Source organism: Macrobrachium nipponense, chromosome 1, assembly GCF_015104395.2.
Source record: "Macrobrachium nipponense isolate FS-2020 chromosome 1, ASM1510439v2, whole genome shotgun sequence".
In the NCBI taxonomy this organism is placed as follows: domain Eukaryota; kingdom Metazoa; phylum Arthropoda; class Malacostraca; order Decapoda; family Palaemonidae; genus Macrobrachium; species Macrobrachium nipponense.
Window position 1 is genome coordinate 107,712,864 of NC_087200.1, and position 24,431 is coordinate 107,737,294.

Genomic DNA, 24,431 nt, shown 5'->3' on the forward strand with positions numbered 1-24,431 from the left:
AATTGAGATGGATGAAAATGTTAGTGTTGACGAGAGGGAGTGGTTGATGCAGATGTGGGATAGGCGGGGTGCATTGAGGCGTGTTGACAAGGATTTTAGGGGATCTAAGCTTCCAGAGTTCAAAATAGTTTTGAAAGATGATACCCCCATGTATCAGCGTCCCTGACACTTTTCTGCGCCTATTACCCGAGAAAGTGAGGAACAGTGTGAGGAACTTGAGAGAGTAGGAGTGATCGAGAGGAGCAAGAGTGCTTGGAATAGTCCCATAGTCCCAGTACCTAAGCCAGATGGGAGTTTGAGGACGTGTGTGGATTACAGGAGGGTGAATGAAGTGACTGTGAAGGAGCGATTCCCGATGAATGTGGTGTCTGATTGTGTATATAAGATGCATGGAATGAGAGTGTTCACGAAATTAGATTTGGTAAGGGGCTATTACCAGATGCCTCTTGAGGAAGGGAGCAGGCATGTTAAGGCTTTCTCGAGTGGTAGCTGTCACCATCAATTCAAGAGGTTAAGTTCTGGATTGGCTAACACGCCTGCTGCCTTCCAGAGGGCGATGAATTTAGTTTTGGCTGGTTTTGATAGAAGGAAGGTGACTGTGTTTATAGATGACGTTTTGATTGCAAGTGAGACTGTTGAGGAGAATATGGAACTGCTTGAGAAGGTGTTAAAATGGTTGGAAGAGGTTGGAGTGAAAGTGAAGCTGGAGAAGTGTATGTGGTTGGCTGGAGAAGTGGAATTTCTTGGTCATAAGGTCATAAGTTAGTGCAAGTGGCATAAGGAAGAGTGAAAAGTTTGTGGAAAAAGTAAAGGAGTTTCCACGTCCCCGGACCGTGTGGGAGTTAAAGGGTTTTTTAGGTTTGACTGAGTTCAGGAGGGAGTTTGTTGGGGATTGTTCGGGTATAGGGAAGTCGTTGACTGAATGGACTGGGAAGAAAAATTGTGCTGAGCTGAGGTGGGATGAGCAAATGGTGGGAGCATTTGAGAGATTGAAAGAGGAGGCTGCTAGAGATGTCACCTTGGCTTTTCCAGACTATGGTGAGGATGCGAGTAAGGTTGAGTTGTATACTGATGCGAGTAAGTTTAGTGTGTGTGAATGTTTGTTTTCAGCATTGAAAGACTTGAAAGGTAAGGGTCTAGTTGAAGAGGTACCCGGTAGTGCAAATGAGTTGCGAGTGAAGTTGATGAGTGATGTGCAGAAGGAAGTGGCATGTGTGGAGGAACAAGGTGGGGAAGGGGAAATATTGCATAAATTGTTGTTAGCAGTAGCTGAGTTGTTTGGAATAAAAGTGTTTTTGTATTTTGGATGGGACAGACCGGTTGAGTATCAAGGAAGGGTGAGTTCAGGTAATGAACATGGGGTTTTGATGATTCAGTGTGGGGAACGTGGTTGTAATGGGTTGGTTACAAAAAAGGACTGTGAAGAGGATTTGAGTCAGAATTGCAGATATGGGGAAATAACTGAGGATGAATGTGATGAGGAGGATTGTGATGTGAATAACCAGGTGGACGTGGTAGTGAATGTGTGTATGCATGGGGCTCGAGGGAAAATGGTGACATTTCTCAGAATAAATGATAGTGAGTACTGTGGTTTGGTTGACACAGGAGCACAAGTTTCCTTAGTGAGTGGGTCAGTGGTGAGTGAACTTGAGAGATGCAATTGGGAAGTGAAAAAGCAGTGTACAAGTGTAAGAATACATGGGTTAGGACAAGGAAGTCTTTTAGTATGGGAAGAGGTACAGTTAAAGGTTAGGCTAGGAGACCTTGAAGTACGTAATACATAATTTTCTAGTTATAGGAAAAAATGATATGCCATCTTGCTTTTTGATAGGGATAGATTTTTTGAGGATCCATGATATAGATGCAGATATAGGAAACGGAATTCTTAGAAAGGGGGGCAGACAAGTAGCTAGAATTCAAGATAGTAATGTGTTTGTAGCAAACTTTGTGGGAATGATTGATATTGCTAGGAGTGAGAATGATCTGTTGAGTGAGGAAGAGATTGAAGAAATGCAAGATAAGTGCCTGGAGATAAATATGTTGCGATGTTTTGGGAGGAGTGCGTGTGGAAGATTGGCCATGTGAGTTGGATGTATGTATATAAGAGGGTTGCTAAACAGTTTGTAGTGTGTAAAAATATAGAGTACTTTTTACATCAGGAAGGGGTGTATGACAGGGAAGTGTTTGTGCCAGTGTTTTCTGTTGAGTCAGCTGTGAATATGTGTTTGTTGGTGCATGATCGGTTTGGGCATGTGGGGAAAAATAAGTTGTGGGAATGCATGAGAGAGAGAATGTATGCCCCTGGGTTGAATAAGATTTGTATGGATGTGGTTGTCATGTGTGAAGACTGTCAGAGGGGAAAGTATCAGAGTGTGCATTCAAGTCCACCTGTGTGTCGATTGCAGATGAAAGAGCCGTTTGAAATGCTTGTGATTAATTGTGTTTCTTTGCCTGGGACTGTGAGAGGACACATGGGGATGATTGTGATGGTGGATCACATGAGTAAATTTGCCTATGTGGTTCCCATCAAAGATAATAGGAGTGACACTATTGCACGAATGGTGGGTCAAGTGATGTTGCCTATTTGTGCGTGAAAGCCGGCAAAAATGTTGAGTGATAATAGACCTGAGTTTGTGGGATGGGAATTTGAAGAAATGTTGAAGAGATGGGGTATTGTGTATGTGTTATTCTACTCCGTATGTGCCCAGTGCGAATGGTTTGGCTGAAAAGACTGTTAGAACGATGACTGAGATTTTGCGAATGATGAGTAAGGGCGACAATTATTGGGATATGTATGTAGGACGTGCAGTGTGAGTATATAACGCCCCACTGCAGAAGAGTATAGGTATGTCTCCTTGTAAATATGTGTTGAATTTTTAAAGGATTGTCAGGCTGCGGTTAGGTCTCTCAGAAAGTGATTGGGATTTGTGGAAGAAAGCGAGTGAAAGGTTTGAGAGTTTCAAGATTGGGGATAAGGTGTTGAAAGAGGTGGTTGAGATAGGAAGAATGAATGTGAATAAAGTAAGGGAGAAATTTGAAGGGCCCTTTGATATTTTGGAAGTGGGACCGAGTGGATTGAGTTATGTTTTGGGGAAATTGCGAGTAGGTTGGGGAATGGATGAGGTTAGGGCACACCATAACCAGCTCCGTAAGTGGAGGGAAGTACCACAGTATGTTCGGGAGAATGCAATGAGTGAATGGTTGAGGGTGAATAAGTATGAGCCGACTGTCCGTGAACAGATGGGTCTGGAAGATCAACAGTTGGTGTTGGTTGAGTATGGAAGAAAGCAGAAGAGTGTAGAGAGGAAGGGGTTGGTGGTAGGGTGCAAACAGTTGATAAAGCATGTGCTATGGATGACTTTGAGGGAATGAATGATACTTGTAGTGTATGTGGGTTTGAGTTAGTGAGGATAAATGAGACTTCCAGTGGGTAGGAAACTGAGTAGTGAGGAGGTAGTTGATAGGATGGATAAGTCTTTGCAAGAGTTTGACAGAAGTGTGGATGAACTGAGTGGTTTGGTAGCAGAAATAGGGGAGATGTTGGAACCAGAGCTAGAAGATATCGAAGGAGTAGTGAATGGGATTTGGGAGGATGGTATTGAGGGAGATAATGGGAGTTTGAATGAAAGTGGTTTGGAAGAAGTGAATGGCAATGTAACTGAAAGAATGTACGAGGGTCCTCAAACAAGATCCAGGGGGCCTGCATCCGAGCACCCTTGGGTGTTGCCAAAGGCGATTTAGTGTGGATGTTGCGAGTGTAAGGAGACGTTGTCAAATGTAATGGGGGAGGTAATATGGAGGAGTAATGATGGTATTTCATATTTGAAGTCTCTAAGGGTTGAGAGAGAGAGAGAGAGAGAGAGAGAGAGAGAGAGAGAGAGAGAGAGAGAGAGAGAGAGAGAGAGAGAGAGAGAATAAATGGGAGTCGTTGAATGGCGGTCGTGAGCATGTGTCTGTTGTGGCACTCTGTTGTGTATATCAGTGGCAGGAGTGTGTTACGAGAGTCGTAAGAAGTAAGGCATTCATTGAAGACGTAGACGTAAAGTTGGTTTGGGCAGCAGTCTTATCCATTGGTGGTCAGTTGATGTGTTATTTGGTTGATTTTGGTGTTGTAAAGTTGTTGTGCGTGTGTCTGTCTGGTTGTAGTGAAGTTAAAAAGGTTGGTCGTGCATTTCGGTGTCTGTGAGTGGCGGTTGGGGGCAGTGTTGGTGTTGGCAGGTTGTTGTGCAGGGTCGAGTTGTGTGGTTTTCGTGTTGTTTCGAGCTGTTGGTGTTCATCTGCTCAGTGATTTGTTGGGTTGTTAAGTTGTTGTGGGGTTGTGGTTCTCGGTTGGTTGTTTTGTGTTGTGATTATCGGCGGTGGTTGTGTCTCAACTAGTCTATATCCAGCGGACAGCACAGCCTAGCCCTGAGTATCTGGAGCCTGAGGTGAGTACGTGTTTGTGTTTTGTGTTTTTGGTATGTTGTTGAACCAATCATCCTGCGAGTAAAAAGTAACGTAAAGGGGAAAGTGTGGCTGTGGGAAATTTGGTCAGCTTGTACGATTAATGTAACTGTGGGGAGTTTGCTTGCTTTTTTTTACTTAGCTTCAATTCTGCCACAAGGCTATCACCTAGTATAGGTTACTGTCTAATCCTGATTAATTCATTCATCTTTAAGGGTAGTATAGGATTAGGTATAATTTGTAGTCTTCAAGTTAGTCTACTGCCTCATAGCATATTCAGTTTACTGTTTATGCAAATATTTGGGAAATGAAAGAAAGTCGTTTGGAGCAGAAAATGTTCTATAAACATACATTTTAAGACTTCGTTTGTCTGTGAGGTGAATTTTTAAAAATAACCATTATCATTAAACGGGCAAGTAAGCTGATGCGTATGGGATGTTGGAGTGAGTAATCATGGATATAAGGAAAAGGCCTGATGTAATGCATTAGGCAATTTAATTGCTAGCCTTTTGAATTGTGATTTCCTCTTGCAGATTATTGAAAAATGTAACATTACAGTCCCTTCGACTAGTATATCACCTGTAAACAGACTTCATGTCATTATTTTTAATGATTAGCTTCATGTATCAAGAAAGTAATGTAATGTTGCTTGGCAACATTTATTTGTGGGAATTCATGCACGAACTGTCCTGCAGCCTTGTCATGGAATTGTGGAATCAGGAGTCAGGACTAAGCCTATACCTATGCTGAATGATAGATAGTGACAGTAATCATGATGACAAGGGAATTTGTAGGTAAGGAGGATACTGCACTTTGAAGAATGTCAACTTTTTTACCCCTTTCAATTAGTACTGTAAAAACAGGCTCCCTTTGACAGGAAAGAATGAAGAAAGTGAGTTTTCCATAATATTCTCATTCTTTTTAATCTGACAGAGATGAAAGCGTTTTCATAGGTGCGTGTTTTTCCTCTGACTGGTGTGTGATGAATACTTTTGATGGAATGGAGAGCCGAAGATTTTTGATAGTACGTTTTAAATCTTTGATCTGTGTTTATGAATAAGCCTATCTTTGATGAATAGGCCAATCTTTGATGCAGGGATATTCAATTAGACTTTCTTTTCTTTTCTTTATTGGAGTCTATTGAATACCACTGATGGGGCGGAAGAAGGTTTCAATGATGCTTTCATTTTCACCCTTTGTTCAGTATCTAAGGAATACATTTGATTTGGAGGTATTTTATTCACACTGGCCTAATCACCAATTTCTTTTATTCTTTAAGAATTGAGTTCACAACTGTGTAATCTAGAAATGGAACTGTTTGAAAATCCATATAGACACATCTTATCTGCATATTCCACATTACTGGAATGGTAAGACATTGTTTCCAATTTCTTGCTCTCAAAATGAATCTGGAATCTGACTTGTACCTGATCAGCTCCACTTCCCCCCCCCTAAATCCCTTACTCACTCCGATATCCCTATACGCCATCTTACTTGCGTGTTTAATGATAAGAGTTATTTTTAAAATTCACCTCAATGACAAACGAAGCCTTAAAATGCATATGTTTATATAGCATTTTCTGCTCAGAATAGCTTTTTCTTTCATTTCCCAAAATATTTGCATAAAATTTCATTACACCCTGTATATAATATAATAATATAATAATATTGTAAAGTAATAATAATATAATACTAAACAATATTGCTCATTTATGAATTAATACAATAATATAAAGTAATGTACTAAAATAAAAATATAATGGTCCCATTACAAAAATGATAGTGAACCCAAAATCCCTCCTCTCATCTCTGAAAAACTAAGAAAGCTATTGATGGTACCAGACATATGATATATTACTCTGGAGGGCATGTCCCTATGTTATACTATCAAGATTGAATGCACTTTAGTGCGGATGAGTATATGTACACTACTGGGCAAATGCATTCAATATCAATTTAACAAAAAACTACATATAAGATTTGTCCAAAGTACACTAGAGCTTTTTATGACATGCTGATGTTCAGGCACAGACAAGCACACACACACATTCTCTTTTCAAGTTAAGCGTCCATATAAATTTGAGTACTATAATTAACAAGTAAAAAATGGGCCAAAGTTTCTTCAGTGCAATAAAGTTTTCTGTACAGCATATAATCAAGGCCACCAAAAATAGATCTATCTTTTGGAGGTCTTGGTATAATGCTGTATGAGCTGCAGTCCATGAAACTCAGCTGGCTGTGGCGGCCAGCATTGTTGCACTGCCAATCGAACAATTATGTCAATCTTGAACCTTCAATAAAATAAAAACTACTGAGGCTAGAGGGCTGCAATTTGATATGTTTGATGATTGGAAGGTGGATAATCAACATACCAATTTGCAGCACTCTAACCTCAATAGTTTTTAATATCACAGAGCAAACAGAAAAAGTGTGGACAGACAGACAAAGCCATCTCAATGTTTTTTCTTTTACAGAAAAAAAAGATGAGAATATGGGTATCATCTGTGTCTGCATCTTAGGTTTAAGAGGCAGCTGATAATAACTGTGCTACTGGAAGTAGGGGCTCCCATACAATGAGGATTACTCACCAAAAAGAACACTCAATTTCTTATTAAATTACTTAACATACAGTAATGAAACACTGTTCTGAGCAGTTTGGAATGAGTAAAATGTGAAGGGTATTCACCAGGAAAGCATCTAATTAATGGGGTCCACATGGATATAATTTGAATATGATTCTTCTAGGCTGCTAAGTTGCCTACTGAACCAAGATCCAGCAAAAAAAAAATACAGATGCTAACTTGTTAACTACACAAACAGGTTTACTAATTGGTACATGTTTTCCTTGTTAAAATTTGTCAATGGATTTAGCCTGAGGTCAAAATACCAAGAACAATACTGAATTAAAATAATAATATACTTACGAGTAATTTCAAAGCCAAGCTAAACTTTTCTTGTTTAACCAACTCATTAACATGTGACACTGCTTGACAACGATGCAATCTCCATATGTGTGATATTGATGCAACATACACTGGATTCACACCCCTACAAAGGAAATTAGTTACTTAGACAAATTTTTCCCATACATCCAAATTTAGAGCCTAATTACCAGTACCATACTTCAGCTCTGAAAAATCACTGAGAAGTCACTATAAACAAAATAAAAAATAAAAAATTGTATCTTAAAAATTTATCAATACAAAAACTTTAACTACCTGATAACACACAATAAAAAAAGCATATGTTTTTGGCTGAAGAAAAAAATTCAGCAGATGTTCAGATTACATCTTGACAAGTTAAACATCTTTCTACATTCCATCTCAAGAATTTTCTTAATGTGTGCCAATCTCATGCATTATGCTAATGTCTAAAAATCTCTGAACAGAAGATCAAGGAAGATCTTAAATCATCTCTTAAGATAATAAAAACAAAACTAAATATCTGAAAAATTCACACCAGGTAGCTAATGTGTAGCATCCAACAAACTTAAAAATCTAAGTTTCCTAAATAAAAAAAATGAAGGTGGGAAGCTAAAAGGCAACTGACAAGAGAAAAGGTTAGGATGAAAGGAATCAGAATCTCAAAATAGCACAGGGAATTTAGGATTGTGCTGTGACCAAATAAGATAAAAAAAATATGTAAACAGGACACACTAGTCTACAAAAAATGAAAAGAATAAAAGCTGAACATTAAATGATTCTGGAATTCTAGACACAGTAATTTGAAAATCAGAATGACAAAATGAATATGAATTGGGGAAAGTTAGTATAACAGAAGTACCAATAAAGAGCATAGCAACTCAAGAAATTAAAACAGACACACAAAAAGCTCCAGGACACTGAAGAATAACAATGTAACTTGATAAAAGCACCACTTGAGTCAATAATCAATTAGCTTACTAGAAGACATAAAACTGATAAGTAAGAGGTATGACTAGAAGAAAGGGAAAAGCCTAACAGTAATAGTATGGAAGGGAAAATGAGATGCCCTGCATATGGAGCTTACAGACTAGAGCTTATGGATTAATAAAAATACATAATAAGTAAGATACATCCACACCTTTATAATAAGTTCCTGACTTAAAATTAGTCCTAAAAAATATACATAAAAATTTACACAACAAAAAATATCTTCATCTAAATGGAAACAAGTTAACTAACTAGTACATTTTATTACAACTGGGAATACACACTCCAAATACCCACAACAAAAATACATTGAGCTATATAATAAGCTAACCAAATGAAAGTAGCAAAACTATGTATAACTGTCTACATGGAATGAGGTTCCTAGATGTCAATTTCACTATTCAAATAAAAGAAAAGGAGAATGAGGTAAGTAGGAAAGAAAATAAATAATGGAACAAATGGTTAGATTAGACGACTAATTGAGGTAATCCTTTTAAAACACTCCTAAATGCCATAGAATCTCTGCAAGCTGTGAACCAGTCAGAAGGCACACAAGAAGTAATGAAATGACAAATTTTTTTATAATTTGTAATTTTACAAACACACAAACCTAAGGTCATCTACATAACCTGCATGTGTAATGAATAATTATATAATATAAAGTAATGTGAGAACATTACTTAAAAATAGAACATATCACATAACCAGGTCAGGGGCAATAAAGGAAAGTCTGCCAAAAACCACAACCCAAGATGCGCGAGTTCCTTAGCTAGGCATAATGGATGACAAACATCAACCTCATTCCGTGGGAAACCTACTTCTTCTCACGGGTTGACGTGGCTTAGCCTAAATAAATTATGTTTGTTCGTATACCTGTATCTTTTGTTAGGTTTGCTCGCCTATGAATTTGTATACGAATTTGCAACACTCACTTCCTCTTCTATTGTCTCGCACAGACATTCCAAGCCTTCTCTGCAAAGCTATATCAAGATGTAACTTTTTTGGAGAATATAAATTTATTTTGCTGCACTGTGTTTCCGCGACTTACCCTCCACTCAACTTAAGACATATGAATATAGAGTTCAGAGAATATCTTCCTAGTTCAACAAAGAGAGAGAGAGAGAGAGAGAGAGAGAGAGAGAGAGAGAGAGCGAGAGACGAGAGAGAAGGGGAGCGCGAAGAGAGAGAGAGAGAGAGAGAGAGAGAGAGAGAGAGAACGTCATAACACAGATATTTGCTAATGCAAATCAAAAGTACCAATGGTAGTCCGTTTGTAAACACGGCTACCACTATACATGCATGCCAGTCCAGCAAGAGAGGCTTGTTCATTGTTCCTCTGTCTACTGGGAGAGAAAGGAAGATAGGAGAAAGGGAGGAGGGCAGTCCTATACACATGCCTTCTCCTTGCAGCCGCACACCTTAGGTGAGATGCAACGTGTCCCTCAAGAGCTGAATGAACTACATGACTTGTTGAGCATCCATCACAGGATCCATGGAAAAGGAATCCAAGGACCTATGGGCAATGTTCCAAGGTAAAAGGAGATGAATGTGATCTGAATGATTACATTCCATCCTAGTACTCGACAAACAGGTTCTTCCTGAATGCGATGGACAGACCAATAACCCTGGGCTTGAGAGATCTTGTCTGAAACATACAGATGTCCACTAAGAAGTTTCAGAGTTCACTAGTTTGATCATCTCCCATGACAGGAAAATGACCATTTGGACACTATTTCTCAGGCAACTCAAAGCTAACAAACGAGTTGGCATTGGGTTGAAACTTGAAAGACTAGTTTTATGGAAGCAACATAGATGTCATACTGTCATTGGCACCACAGGACCATAGAAGGAGAATTATTCATTGCACTGATCACCTTTGAAACATGTAGAATGAGTAGGCAGATCAGAACAGAGCCAACTTCAGGAAGTTGAGAAAAGAAGAACCACAATTAAGCTTCTTCAAAGGTTGAACAAATTCCAGAAGTCCAGGTTCCAAAGTCCTTATCTCCTGACTTCATTGGAGAAAAGAAAAAAAAGTTGTAGTTACATCCATCTTGCTTGTGATGTCTGGTTAGCTATTGTACTGAATGTACTTCTGTTTGCTCATGTACTTCCAATGCCATAGAGTAGATGAAAGGATGCTGAGCTGTTTGGTGACCATGGCACTAGTGTGATGTTGCTATCACACTGAGGAATGTCCATCTTGGATCCCAAAACTCTTGAGAGACTAACAAGAACAGTTTAAGGTCAAGACAGGAAGTGTAGGAGCTTGTTACCCTGGTCAATGTTCTGAAAAATGAAAATTCTCTAGAGGAGGGTAGTGTAACCATGGCACTACCTTGGTGTCGTTATTAAAGGAGAGTGTATTTGGACACTGATGCTCCTGAATCTGTCTTAAGAGCCACACAATATTCTATCCTCGAGTTGTAGATCAACTGGTAACTGCAGCAGCAGCAGTAGCTACTCCTTACATCTCCCACTCCTCACAGAAGTGTAAATTACATCAAGTCAAAAGAAATGGAGCTCACAGACACCACTTCTTAACTGAGTAGGAACCAAGAACAAGTTGTCAGAACTTAGTTTGGAGGTGGTGTAGATATCTATATTTGTTCAGATTAGACACCACTTCTTAACTGGGTAAGAACAAAAAACAAGTTGCCAGAACTTAGTTTGGAGGTGGTTTGCTATCCGTTCAGATAACAAACTAATGTAGACACCTATATGTGTTTGTTATTGTTCATCTCTCTCCTTGCTAGAGAGGAAGGGTTTGCTACTGAAAGGTATATCTGTGTAGAATATAAAATTCTCTAACAGTAAGGCTACTTCACTTGTATCCAACCAGTTCCAGTGTATAATACATCCATCTTCTTCCTTCCCATAGGAGAAGAAAGGACCTGTGGGCAATGTTCCTCAGGCAGAAGGAATTGAAAGTGGCTTTGGCAAAGCTATGAACACGAACCAGTATTCAAAATCCCATGAACAGTTTTTTTTTTAATGCCAAGGAGGTGCTTAGTCCTCTAATGTCATGTGCTCTTGCATGCACAGTACTGGCTGTAGAAACTGATGAGAAGGCATATCTAATCATTTCATGTAACCAAAAAGAAATGATGGTATTCTTGGACACTTCTTTCTTGAACACTGACCCTAGTGACCAAACTTGTCTGTCATACGTCCACTCATCCTGGAATGTGTCTGGTTGACAGCTGTGTTGAGTGCGCTACTGCAAACTAGTGCACCCCTACTGTCAATGGAATGTGTACCGTCAATAGAAGAGATGATAGGATCCTAGCATTCCCACTCTTGTTGACTATGGAACTACCATGGTACTATTCCTTAAAAACATGACATAAAGCCTGATTTTGGATCCTGGGGCTTGGGGAGTCAAAAAGATCCAGGTTATTGAGGTGAAGAATAGGTCAGGTTAGACTAGGCTGGGTTAAGTACCTAACCTAACATAATTCACCCTAGACCCTTGAAGAACGGGTAATTATCCTTTAGATCAGTGATTCCCAAGCTCATGGTCGTGACTTAAGGCTTTTTCTGATGGTTGCCGGAGTCTAAAAAAAAAATCATTAACAGCTAGTCACATTTTGATTTTGAGTAATGTAGCTGATTTACTTCAGTAGTACAGTGTGAAGATTCTCGCGGACATACACTCTCAAAAGAAGCAGGCTAATAAAGCACCATACTTATGAGTTGCCCATGGTGCACATTGGTGAAAAAATCATCTCCAAGAAAAAGCTTCGCTTCTGGGGGGAAAAGTTGGCCAACGGAAAAAATGTGCTTTTCCAAAGCTAAGTGCTATGTTAGAAGATTCTTCAGATACATCTCTGCCTGACATCATATCAGAAATATTGTTGAAGATCATCTGAGGAATCTTCAGGAAGAATTGAACAGGTATATTCCAGAAAATGTTGACTTGAAAAAGCATAGCTGTATGAGGAATACTTTCACTGTGAATGTCACAAGGATTAGAGATGATATTTCAGGTTTTCAAGAAGAACTTATAGACATCCAGGAAAATTAAGTGCAGAAGCAACGCACTGAAACCCCAGTTTTAAAAATTTCAGATTCAACTCAAGGATAAGCCCATTCAGAATCGGGATGCTGAAAAAACTCTTCCCCCTTTTCCAACAACGTATTTCTGCAAATTAGGGTTTTCAAGTCTTGTTACGATCAACAATAAAACAAGAGATTGTCTGGATCCCCAACATGAGTTGCAGTGTGCTCTAACAATGAATATAAAACCCAACTTTGAGAACCTCGTACACTAAATGCAGCAGTTTCAAGGTAGCTACTGACAAAACTTTTTGAGATTTTATAATTCTTTGTAGTCTTTCTTTCAATGTGGACCCTGGTTATTCCTGGGGTATATTAATTGGTTCTTAAGCCATTTTTTTGCTATATAATTCATTGTATTAATTTTATGAATCACTGAAATTTATTAGCCAAGTATAAAAAGCAAGTACAAGTTTACGGTTTTTAACATTTGTTTTCTTTTCTGTTTCAAAATGATTGAAATTCATTTTGTTAGAAAATGTAAACTTATATAACAGAATAATGTTAACTCATAAACATTTGCAAGTATAACTATAACATAAAAAAGGTTAGATTTATTACTACATATTCAAAAATTTTGGGCCTTTTCACAACCAGAAAAGGTTGGAAAACACTTCACTAGATGATGAAACTTCCTTTTGGTTGATGTAATTAGACAAGAAATTCCAGGATAATGAAATGCAGGACATCTAGAATGGTGCCTAGACTAGAACTAGTCAGGCTAGGCTAAGTGAGGTTAAGTACCCAATTTAACTTAACCAAACCTAACCTCTTGAAGTGTATGTGAATGCTTTTCAGTTGATGCTTTGAGGCATGAAGTATCTCTGGAAGGGAAGTGTGTACAACACCCCAATGGGAAAGTAGTTGTCTCATTATTAAGCTAAGTCCTCTCACCTCTTTGAGAGAGGATGGAAAGATTAGGTCTCCTCTTTTTCATCTTCTAGAATTCTGACTGAATGAATTCATTCAACCCTGAGAAAGACTTAGTCAATTCATGTTATGAAGGACGTAAAAGTTGACTGAATGATCCCATTAGCTTGTATGCAGATGATATGGTAACATCTGCTGGCCGTTACCTATGCGATCGAAAGGCATTGCATAGATGTGCTGTTGATGACTTGTACATGGTTGTTGCCACCTCACTGTCATTCTATTTTGCATTCTCCTAGAAGAAACCACAACCACCACTCAAATTCGGGTGGCCCCGAATGAGACTCACACAGCTGTGGATGTGATTTGTATGCCATGGTCGTGACTCACACTACCAAGTACATGACTCTCAAGGTGGACGTGATTTGGATGGCCGTGGACGTGATTCAGATGATTGTGGACATGATTAGGCACCATTCTAGATGTCCACTGTAGTACTTTCAATGCTCAACAGAATGAACGAGGTGGTGAATTGGACGGGAATCGGAGCTTCAATGTGGCATGGTCATAGGCCATCCCATTCTGTTATCAACCCTCCATATGAGCGAGGTCGATGGTTCATTCCCAGACACTCCATCTGCAGACAACTTCCACTGTGACTGCCGTGTGTCAATACACGTCTGTACGTCCATGTTGTCATGTCCAAGGCAGTGCAAACTCCAACAACAAACCCAACCTCTCCAAAGAGACAAGAACATGAGAGACTATAAGATGCTCAGGAGCAAGGCTGAATGGAAGACTGATTGCACGTACGTGCGTATCTTAATGGACTTGGACATGGAACAGGAGACTATTGTGAAAGCTAGAATGATGATCAGAGGGCCTTCTGGGAGAGTGTGAACAGGTGATGAGGTAACAAGAGCCTAGGTTGGAAACACATTTGCAGCCATGCAGAATCTTTCATATCCATCATAGGAATGATGGACCCAGAAGTAAAAGGCTGAACCTCTGAAGTCTTCACTACCCCGTAGATTAATAGGAGCCTAGTCATCCTTCCTATGAACACAAACAGGGGATCGGTGAAGATGACACTGCTGTAGATTTCCCAATCCCCTGATCTCTGCTTGGATTGGAATACCAATGGACAAGAGGCGGCTGGACGTGACACCATTGATAAGTGAGATGGCTGGGCTGGAGCAGGAGGGCCACAGATGTACTCGGACGAAGGGAAGATGATGGAGGAGGAGACGGAGACCTGTGAGGCTTCTTCAGAGCACGGGTGAATCTCTCAAAAAACAGCATCAACTCTCTTAAACACTGTTCCATGAGAGTATCACAAGACAGAGCACCAGAATACACCATTGCAGAAGGGGGTCAAAAGCTCTATGAGAGATACGCTGTTGACGAAGTGGGAGAAAAAGCTACCATCACGGAATGAGAGGAATACTCTGCAGTCGTTGACTCAATCTTTAAAAAGGTATGAAAGCCCTGATAGGGATAGCTGCTGACAGAGCAGGGTAGAAGCAAGACCACTGAAAAGGTTCCAAAGTTGTGAGAGGTATGTGCTGCAGTCACTGACTCCATCATGGAGGGGTTTTACGGCTCTCTTAGGGATACGCTACTGACGGAGTACGGGTATAATCTAGACCACCAAAGAGGCTCCAAAGCTTTGAGAAAATGCTGCAGCCTTCGATTCATGCTGGTCAAGGTACATCAAATTGACTGGCCAAAGGGAGAGTGTATGCCTGGAACTTATGAGCCTTTGAACCTCATAGGGGGGGAAATGGAAAGCTCCCCACCCTGACAGAGCAGGGGTATACAAAGAAAATATCTCCTGATCCCTCTTCCAAGACTTCCAAAGTTGTTCACAACACAGGTAAGCTATGGAAGAATGGAAAGGGGTAAAAACTTCCAAAAAAGAAGTAAATGGAGGAAGAATGCATAGAAGGCACCAGAGGGAGACTGGGAAATGGCCATTGAAGAAGGAGAAACCCCTTCCAAGATGATGCCTTCTCCCTTCTCTGATGTTCTACCACAGCAAAAACCCTCCACTGCTCAGGAGACCAAGAACGGCAATCAGTGAGGGAGAAACTAGGAGAGAAACAAGACAGGAACTCCCACTAGTCCTAGAGAGCAAGAGGGGGCCAACACACTGTCAAAGATCTTGCAACATGAACTTCAGTGTTGAGGGAGAGGGGTAAAACTTGCTATTTAAGCAAGAGGAATCTTTGTACAAACTAAATACGAAAACCCTCACTTGGAAACACAAAAAACATGTCTTGTGCCAATCTTCTCCAACTACATACAACATCTGAAAGACTAAAACGTTAAACCATCCCAAGAAAATGTGTACTCAGTAATAGCCCAAACTTATGCGAGGTTAGGTCCCAGACACCCTTGCACAAGGGGAATTTTTGGGTAAGTTTGGCACGGTCTCTAAAAATGCTAATAAATCTTACTTCTAGAGTTTGAACACTAAATATGACCCTAATCATGCTCCCTAAGAATTAGGCTAACTTTTAAATAAAATTAAAGTTGCTGCAACTTCATTTAAAAGTTACCTTAATACATTACCCTTAAAAAAAGAAATAAATGGTTGGTAAAAATATAAGTGTGTGTGAAGATTACATGCATACTATTTCTCTTCTTTCTCTCTTCCGAATGATTTATTTTTCGAAGTCTTCTCAACCACTTTTTCAAGAAATTCTTAATTCTGTCCCTTTCCCTTTGTTCTGAAATTCCTTTTCATGAACAAACACTGCTTTTTATTTGGACTAATATAACTTATAGTTGTGTCTATGTTTTAAAACGGTGCATTTACAGTTCTAGATGGTAAAGATAAATTTAAAATTATCTACCGCTAACTACGAAAGAAAGAGAGAGAGAGATTGCCCTTCCTTAAGAGTGAAAATATTTATGAATCATGAGAGAGAGAGAGAAGAGAGAGAGAGAGAGAGAGAGAGAGAGAGAGAGAGAGAGAATTATGTAAAAATTATTGACCTGCTAATTGGCAACATTTGCCACACTTGTCATATTAACTTGACATATTTGACACCTCTGGCTTCGAGCTTCTCTTCAAGTTAAAAGATGATGGAAAGGATATTTTCATACACATTTTATAATCAGTTATATTATTATATATTATTATTCTTTTGGGACTATCACAGTCATCTTCTTTGACTGGGTAGTTTTTCTAGTGTAAGGTTCCGGGTTGCATCCTGCCTCCTTAAGAGTCCATCAATTATCTTACTATGTGCGCTGTTTCTAGGAGCACACTCTTCTGCACGAGTCCTGGAGCTACTTCAGCATCTAGTTTTTCCAGGTTCCTTTTCAAGGATCTTGGGATCATGCCCAATATTCCTATGATTATGGGTACAATTCCCATTGGCATATCCCATATCCTTCTTATTTCTGCTTTCAGGTCTTGACATTTATCACTATTCTCTCATTTCTTTCTCATCTACTTTGGTGTCCCATGGTATTGCAACATCAATGAGTGATACTTTCTTCTTGATTTTGTCAATCAACTTCATGTCTGATCTATTGGCACGTATCACTCATCTGTTCTGATACCATAGTCCCAGACGATCTCTACCCGATCGTTTTCTATAACTCCCTCACCTCTTCTTGTATTGGTTCTGTGCAAATGCTGGACATTCACTTGCTATGTGGTTTACAGTCTCATTTTTCATATTGCGCTCCTGCATATGGGTGAGATGTTATATTTCCGTTTACTGTTCTCTGAACATGTCTGGTTCGTATGGCCTGATCTTGTGCCTCTGTTAGCATTGGTTCAGTTTCCTTCTGGAGTTTTCTCCTCTGTTACCATTGCTATGTTATTATTATTATTATTATTTCTTTTCATTTCATTTTTTTTGGTATATCACAGTCACCCTATTCGACCGGGTGGTTTTATAGTGTGGGGTACCAGGCTGCACCCTGCCTTCACAGGAATCCATCACTTTTCTTAGCATGTGCGCTGTTTCCAGAAGCACACTCTTCTGCATGAGTCCTGGATTTTGATTTGATTTATATAGATTTTTGGCATTATGCCAAGCACTGGGGTAACCAAGGCCACTCAGCGCTGAAATGGAAATTGACAGTAAAAGGTTTGAAAGCTATTACAGGAGGAAAACTTCACAGTTCCACTATGAAACAATTATTAGGAGAGGGTGGACAGAAAGATGGAAGAAAGAGAATGTGAACAGAGGTACAGTAAAAGGAATGAAAGTAGTTGCACCTAGGGGCCAAAGGGATACTGCAAAGAATCTTAACCCTTAAATGCCTAAGGGGTATAATAAAAATCGTCTCCCGTATGCCTAGGGGGTCTCGGAGTGAGCACTGAAGCGGACAAAATATTTTTTTCAAAAAATCACAGCGTGCTTAGTTTTCAAGATTAAGAGTTCATTTTTGGTTCCTTTTTTTGTCACTTCCTGAAGTTTACTATGCAACCATCAGAAATGAAAAAAATATCATTATCATATATAAATAATGCGATATATGATAGCGCAAAAACAAAATTTCAAATATAATAGTATTCAAATCGCGCTGTGAGCAAAACGGTTAAAGCTAACGAGTTAATGTTTTTTTCATTATATTTTACACTAAATTGCAATCATTTTGGTATATAACACATTATAAAACGATCAAAGCAACACAGAGAAAATATTATCACAAAATGATGCATGAATTCATAACGCGTAGATGTAAAAGATTTTTTTTTTCAAAAATTCACCATATATCTAAATATTGTTCTAGAGACTTCCAATTTGTTTCAAAATGAAGATAAATGATTGAATATTACTATACTGTAAGATTTTTAGCTTACAATTGCAGTTTTCGACCATTTCGGACGAGTTAAAGTTGACCGAATGTCAAATTTTTTTATATATATTTTTTATATGAAAATATTTCGAAAATGAGAAAAGCTAAAACCTTCAATTATTTTTTGTTGTATTTTACATCAAATTGCGCACATTTTCATATATAAAACTCTATGAAACGCCTAATATGAAATGGAGCAAATATTCCGAGAATGCGACGTACGAATTTGCGGCGGAGAATTCGCGCCCCGAGGGAAGGAAAGTTTTTTTTTTTTAAATTCACCATAAATCTACATACTGTGCTAGAGACTTCGAATTTATTTCAAAATGAAGATAAATCTCCAACCGTCTCGAAAGGTATGAATACAATAACATCCTAGCAAAAAACACTGGGGAAAGGAAGAAAATCGAGGATAAGAGAAAGAATAGTCCTGGAGAAGCTGGGTCGAGCCAACCAAGAAGGGAGGGCGACTAGCAACTTAAATCAGCTGGCCTATGCTGATACGTAGGAACGTAGATCGGTGGCCAGGGTGGCTCAGGACCAAAAGAAAGGACGTATGTCCTAAGGGAGCCTATCATAGACCTAAATACAAAGGAACATGCATGCATGAACTCTGAGCTAATAGGAGTGATGTAGGCTACGAGCTCGTGAGAACTCAAGGAAACCCCTGTGTTAAGATAAATGCATAAATAATCGTAATGACATGTCAATTATGCAAAACCATAGTAATAAACATGTACTACTAAAACATTCAGGCACAATCGGTATAGGAGACCGAAAGTAGCACGAAACAATGAAACACGTGGGAGCGAGCTGCGCAGGGCGGCTCGGTAACAAAGCTGTCCGGGACGCCGTCTTTCACAACCGAAATAAAAAGGTTAAACGGGCCCTTGCCCGGCTAAATTGACATGAAACACTTCTAGCAGTACTTACCTTGGATGCAGCAATAGCTTGACATTCCATGGTGCAAGATAATCCAAAAACGAGCACAAAACACAGAGCAAGAAAAAACATGTGCGGTCTGAGTGGTGCTAATAAAAAGGATGCCGTTAGAGGCGCTAGTAGTAGTTGTAGTGGGGAGTGGGCCTTGGTACGGCCCCTCTCTGGTAGAGAGATTTCGAAGAAGGATGAATCTAAATGGCAAGAGACCCGTGGAAGTGGTTTCACTCGCCCCAGAAACCATACCGACACCTTTATATATAAGGTGAGCGAGCCAGAATATTCTGGCATTTCCATTTTAGCTTTTTCTCTGATATGTTAGCATTAATTTACCTTAGAAATGTGTGCTAAAGGGACATTTCATGTAGCGACACAGGCTGGGCCCAGAAATTTATTGTTGTATTCTACAGGAAATTGCACACATTTTCATATATAATTTATTGTTGTATTCTACATGAAATTGCACACATTTTCATATATAAAACTTTATGTAACAGCTAACTTAAAATGGTGCAAACATTATGACAATCGCACATATGATTTTTTCAGGAGTTACCGCGCAGACATAAGGAAAATGTTTTTTTTTTTTTTTTTTCATAAATTCACCATAAATCTAAATATTGTGCTAGAGACTTTCAATTTGTTGCAAAATAAATGTAAATGATTTAATATTACTAGAATATAAGAGTTTTAGCTTAAAATTGCATTTTTCGACCATTTTAGTAGAGTCAAAGTTGACCAAAGGTTGAAATTTTGGGACTTATTGTTATTTATATGAAAATATTTCAAAACTGATAAAAGCTACAACCATGGGTTGTTTTTAGTTGTATTGTGCATGAAATTGCACACATTTCCATATATAAAACTTTATGTAACGGCTAATTTAAAATGGTGCAAACATTACAACAATCGCACATATGATTTTTTCGGAAGTGTTACCGCGCAGATGTAAGGAAAAAGCTTTTTTCATAAATTCACCATAAATCAAAATATTGTGCTAGAGGCTTCCAATTTGTTGCAAAATGAAGGTAAATGATTGAATATTACTAAAATATAAGAGTTTTAGCTTACAATTGCATTTTTTTACCATTTCGGTAGAGTCAAAGTTGACCGAAGGTTGAAATTTTGGCACTTATCGTTAATTTATATGAAAATATTTCAAAACTGATAAAAGCTACAATTATGAGTATTTTTTTGTTGTATTCTAAATGAAAATGCGCACATTTTCATATAGTATAATACTCCATGTAACGGCTAATTTAAAATGGTGCAAAAATTATGTCAAAGAGACGAAATAATTTCTGAGATGAGTCACTGATACTTTTTAGTGCGATAAGAAAGAAATTTGCGCTTGCACGCCTGCGTAACGATTGTAAACAAAACAACACCCAGCTTTCCCCAAGGCGCTTGATTCAAAAGTTTTTGGCTGGTAGGCCTATAAGTATTTTTCCACGAATTTTTAAAAACTTTTCTATGTCAACTTAAATTACATCCAGTCGGCACCCAAAAGACAATTTATCTCGATGTAAAATACGTCCAATAGGCGTTTAAGGGTTAAGTAATGCCTACATTTCACCGAATGAGGTGCACTGATGGCACTACAGGGCATGAGTCCTGGAACTACTTCAGCATATAATTTTTCCTGGTTCCTTTTCAGGGATCTTGGGATCATCCCTAGAGCAAGGTACAGCTAGCTTTGCACCTGAGCCCCACCCACTGATTATGTCATGACCATTCCTTGAAGCTGATTGGCTGAAAATAATTTTGAAAAGCTGGTTAATCTGTGGCTCTTTTCCTCTTCATTTATTTTGCAATGGTTGTTTTACAGAACTAAAATAATACATTGTGCTTATTACCAAAAGGAAACTTTATATTATCCCCTGAAATAAAATCTAATTACACACCTCCCTAAAAATGGTAAAAAAAACAAGAAAATATGAATGAAGTCAAAAGTGTTCCGCATTGCTGCAATGTTGTGTTTTGTAAATGAGGTTCACCTGAATAAGTATGTGACACAGGGAATGTTTGCATTTGAATTGGTGCACGTGAATCTCTGGACAATGGTAATTACCGTCTGATATTGTCAAGCATGTTTACCATTCTAAATTTAAACAAAAAGACTTTCCCATAGCAATGCAGAATGGTATTTCATATTGATTTCAGGAAATTTTACAACATTTTAAGTCTTGAAATTAATTTCATTGCAATCGTTTGCACAATCGGAGGGATGACAGGCAGTGACTGCACTCTTCAAAACCAGAATATGCCTATTTTTAACTTGAAGTTACAATTTCATATGTTATAAGTCACACTGGATATAATTTGCTGGAATTTTCTTAAGGACATTATCACAATAAAAGGATCATAAAAAATGATGTAGACCTATAAGGCTTTATGTCTTTTTTTCTGTTTATGCAACTTATGATGTTTGGATTACAGGCCTAACATATATTCAGCCATTTTATTGTGGTTCTTGTTGTGGTTATTCTTATTTTTGTTACTGCTGTTATGGTGCTAGTAGTGTCTTTGCAAATTTTTTATACAGTATCCTACCATTGCAGAGTAAGCATAGACCTATTCATAAAATACTGGTGTACAGAAAAGAATTATCTGCCTACACTTGTTACTGAGATGAAGCAACTTGTTTTAATTAAAACTAATCAAGATCTTTATAAATATAGCCTAAACTAGACTAACAACAGAGAGAGAGAGAGAGAGAGAGAGAGAGAGAAGAGGAAGAGAGGAGAGAGAGGAGAGATAGAGAGAGAGAGAGAGAGAGAGAGAGAGAGAGAGAGAGAGAGAGAGAGGGTAATCTACAAGAATGTCCCCAAAATCAAGTGATTCATGGGCTATTCACAGACTGGTTTGGATCATCTTATACATAACTTTTTCATCTGTCATATACTTTTCTTAGAAATGCTACAGCAGCCTTATATTTTCTAATCACAGTAATATAATTTGTTATCCCTTTAGTAAATATATTTTCAATATACGTAGTAGTTCACTGAGAGCAGTTTAATAGTTGTGTGTAAGGCTAAGATAGTAATAAGATTGATCTGTATGTGCCATCAGCTATGTGCCCATAAGTTTTACTTTTATTCTCTGTGGTATAAGTGGTGTTACAGTTACCATGGCCATCCATGCATGCATGTGTATGTGGTCTTGCTTATTCACATACATTCCACTTTATGCATATACATACATTATATATCGTGGCACTGAAACTACTGTATATCAATTGAAAGCTACTCTATTTCCAATAGATATGGGTAGAAAACTATTTGCAATAAGAAATTGATGTGTAGGTCCATGCCCTGTCATTGTCTCTAAATATAAGAATTTGATGTGTAGGCCTATGCTTTAACATTGCTTCAAGATGTAAGAATTTGACATGAAAGCCTATGCCCTTTCATTGTCTCAAAATATAAACAATTGATGAGTAGACCCATGCCCTGTCATTGCCCCAAAATATAAGAATTTGTTGTGTAGGCCTATGCCTTGTCATTTCCCAAAAATTAAATAATTTGATGTGTAGGCCCATGTTATGCCATTACCTCAAAATATAAATCGATGGGTAGGTCTAATCTCTCAATGATATTAACATCTGACATGCAGGATTATGATATATGAATACCCTAACATCGAAACTGGCTGCATAAGTCTATGCTTCATTTTAGTTAATGTGGTCTGTGTGGGATCGCTAATGTAGGCCAATACCAATTTAAAAGAAAAAAGCAAGATGCATGTGCATTTAGGCTGCGCATGATGAAAAAACATATGCAAGTACAAAATTATCCAATATCTTTGTAATGATATAGTATAACTTTATATATCTTTTATCTGAGATATCAGTTGCATATTTCACAGCTCCCAGAACTCAAATCTGTGGTGTCAGGATTCATGGACTACACTCACTCAACATCACCAGAGTCAAATCCATACAGGTAATCATTTGGACTCTTAACTAGTGTGATATCATTTCCCCTTTGAGAGTTAGCCAATCACTGGCATGCAGTGGGCGGGGCTTAGCTGCAAAGCTAGGTGGACTCTGCTACAGTGTCCCTATTATGGGTACAATTCCATTGACATATCCCATATCCTTCTTATTCCTATTTTCAGGTCTTGATACTTATAAATTTTTTCTCTTTCTTTCTCGTCTACTCTGGTGTCCCATGGTATTGCAACATCAATGAGTTATACTTTCTTGGTTTTGTCTGTTCTGATACCATAGTCCATGAGGATCTTTGCCTGATCGTTTCCTATCACTCCCTCAGATTGATGTCTGTACCTCTTATTATTGTGAGGTAGCTGGTGTTTCTTGCACAGGCTCCAGTGGAGGGCTTTTGCTACTGAATCATGCCTCTTTTTGTACTGGTTCTGTGCAGGTGCTGGACATTTGTTTGGTATGTGGTTTACTATTATTATTATTATTTATCCAATCTTATTGGTCTTATTAATATACATATTTGAAAATATTAACAAACATACAAGTACCATAAAAATTCTCTCATCTCAGTAAGAAGGAGAGACGAGTTGTCCTTTCTTAAAGAGTTAAACATAAAGGTTACTTTATTTCTTATACTACTATCCCATACAAATTCTGTAACTGCATACAGTTACCGTATATACTCGCATATTATGCGACTTTTGAAACCTAATTTTGAAGCTAATTTTAAAGGGGTCGCATCATACACGCGGTATAAAATTAGCGTAACCGTCTATGCTTTCCCAAATCGGCAGATTGCGATAGTTACTACCGGAGGAAAACAGTAGATCTTTTAAAAAGTTATGCTTTACTTGTACTTCACTATATCCAATAATATTGTATGCATTCTCATATTACTATTGTATTTTAAAATACAAAGCGATCGTGCGCCATTTGCATTATTTTGGTTTATACAGCATGTTTAACTGTTCTAGACTAACCATCTATAATTTCCAAATCAGTTGATTAAGGCACAATACCGAAGGAATTTTTACTTTTTGTTTTACTCGGTAAAAGAAACATTTGTTACTTGAACTATCATTTTTATTTTAGGATACGCAGTTAAGTGAAAATTTATTAAAGTAAAAAAAATGCATAAAATTAATAAACTAAAATCCTCCAAAGTCGCTCTCCGTGTCCGTATCATCAAATACTGCTTTGAAATCTTCGCCATCAACGCAGTCATATTCGTCATCTTCCAAATCTTTTATCATTTCATCTTCATATGGAAGGTATAGTCTTGTCACCGTGGCGAGCTCTCTGGCGTGGCTTTTAAAGATCTGCCCTTATGCTAATTTTACAAAAACAACAACTGCCCGTGTTTGACAGACCTTTGAATGTCCTTGAGACAAACCCCGAGGCTATAATTATAAGATTATAAGGGTTTTCATTCCCAGGTA

At 38.3% G+C, this 24,431-nt stretch overlaps 1 protein-coding gene across 2 annotated transcripts in view; it reads right to left on the reverse strand.

The window, feature by feature from the left end:
- Positions 1–24,431, reverse strand: part of LOC135219537 (vam6/Vps39-like protein) — a 405,404-nt gene that overhangs the window by 204,812 nt on the left and 176,161 nt on the right. For both annotated transcript variants that reach the window (XM_064256380.1, XM_064256379.1), the window contains exon 7: positions 7,368–7,491. In XM_064256380.1, the coding sequence (XP_064112450.1) occupies positions 7,368–7,491 (124 nt within the window). The remainder of the gene's footprint in view (positions 1–7,367; positions 7,492–24,431) is intronic.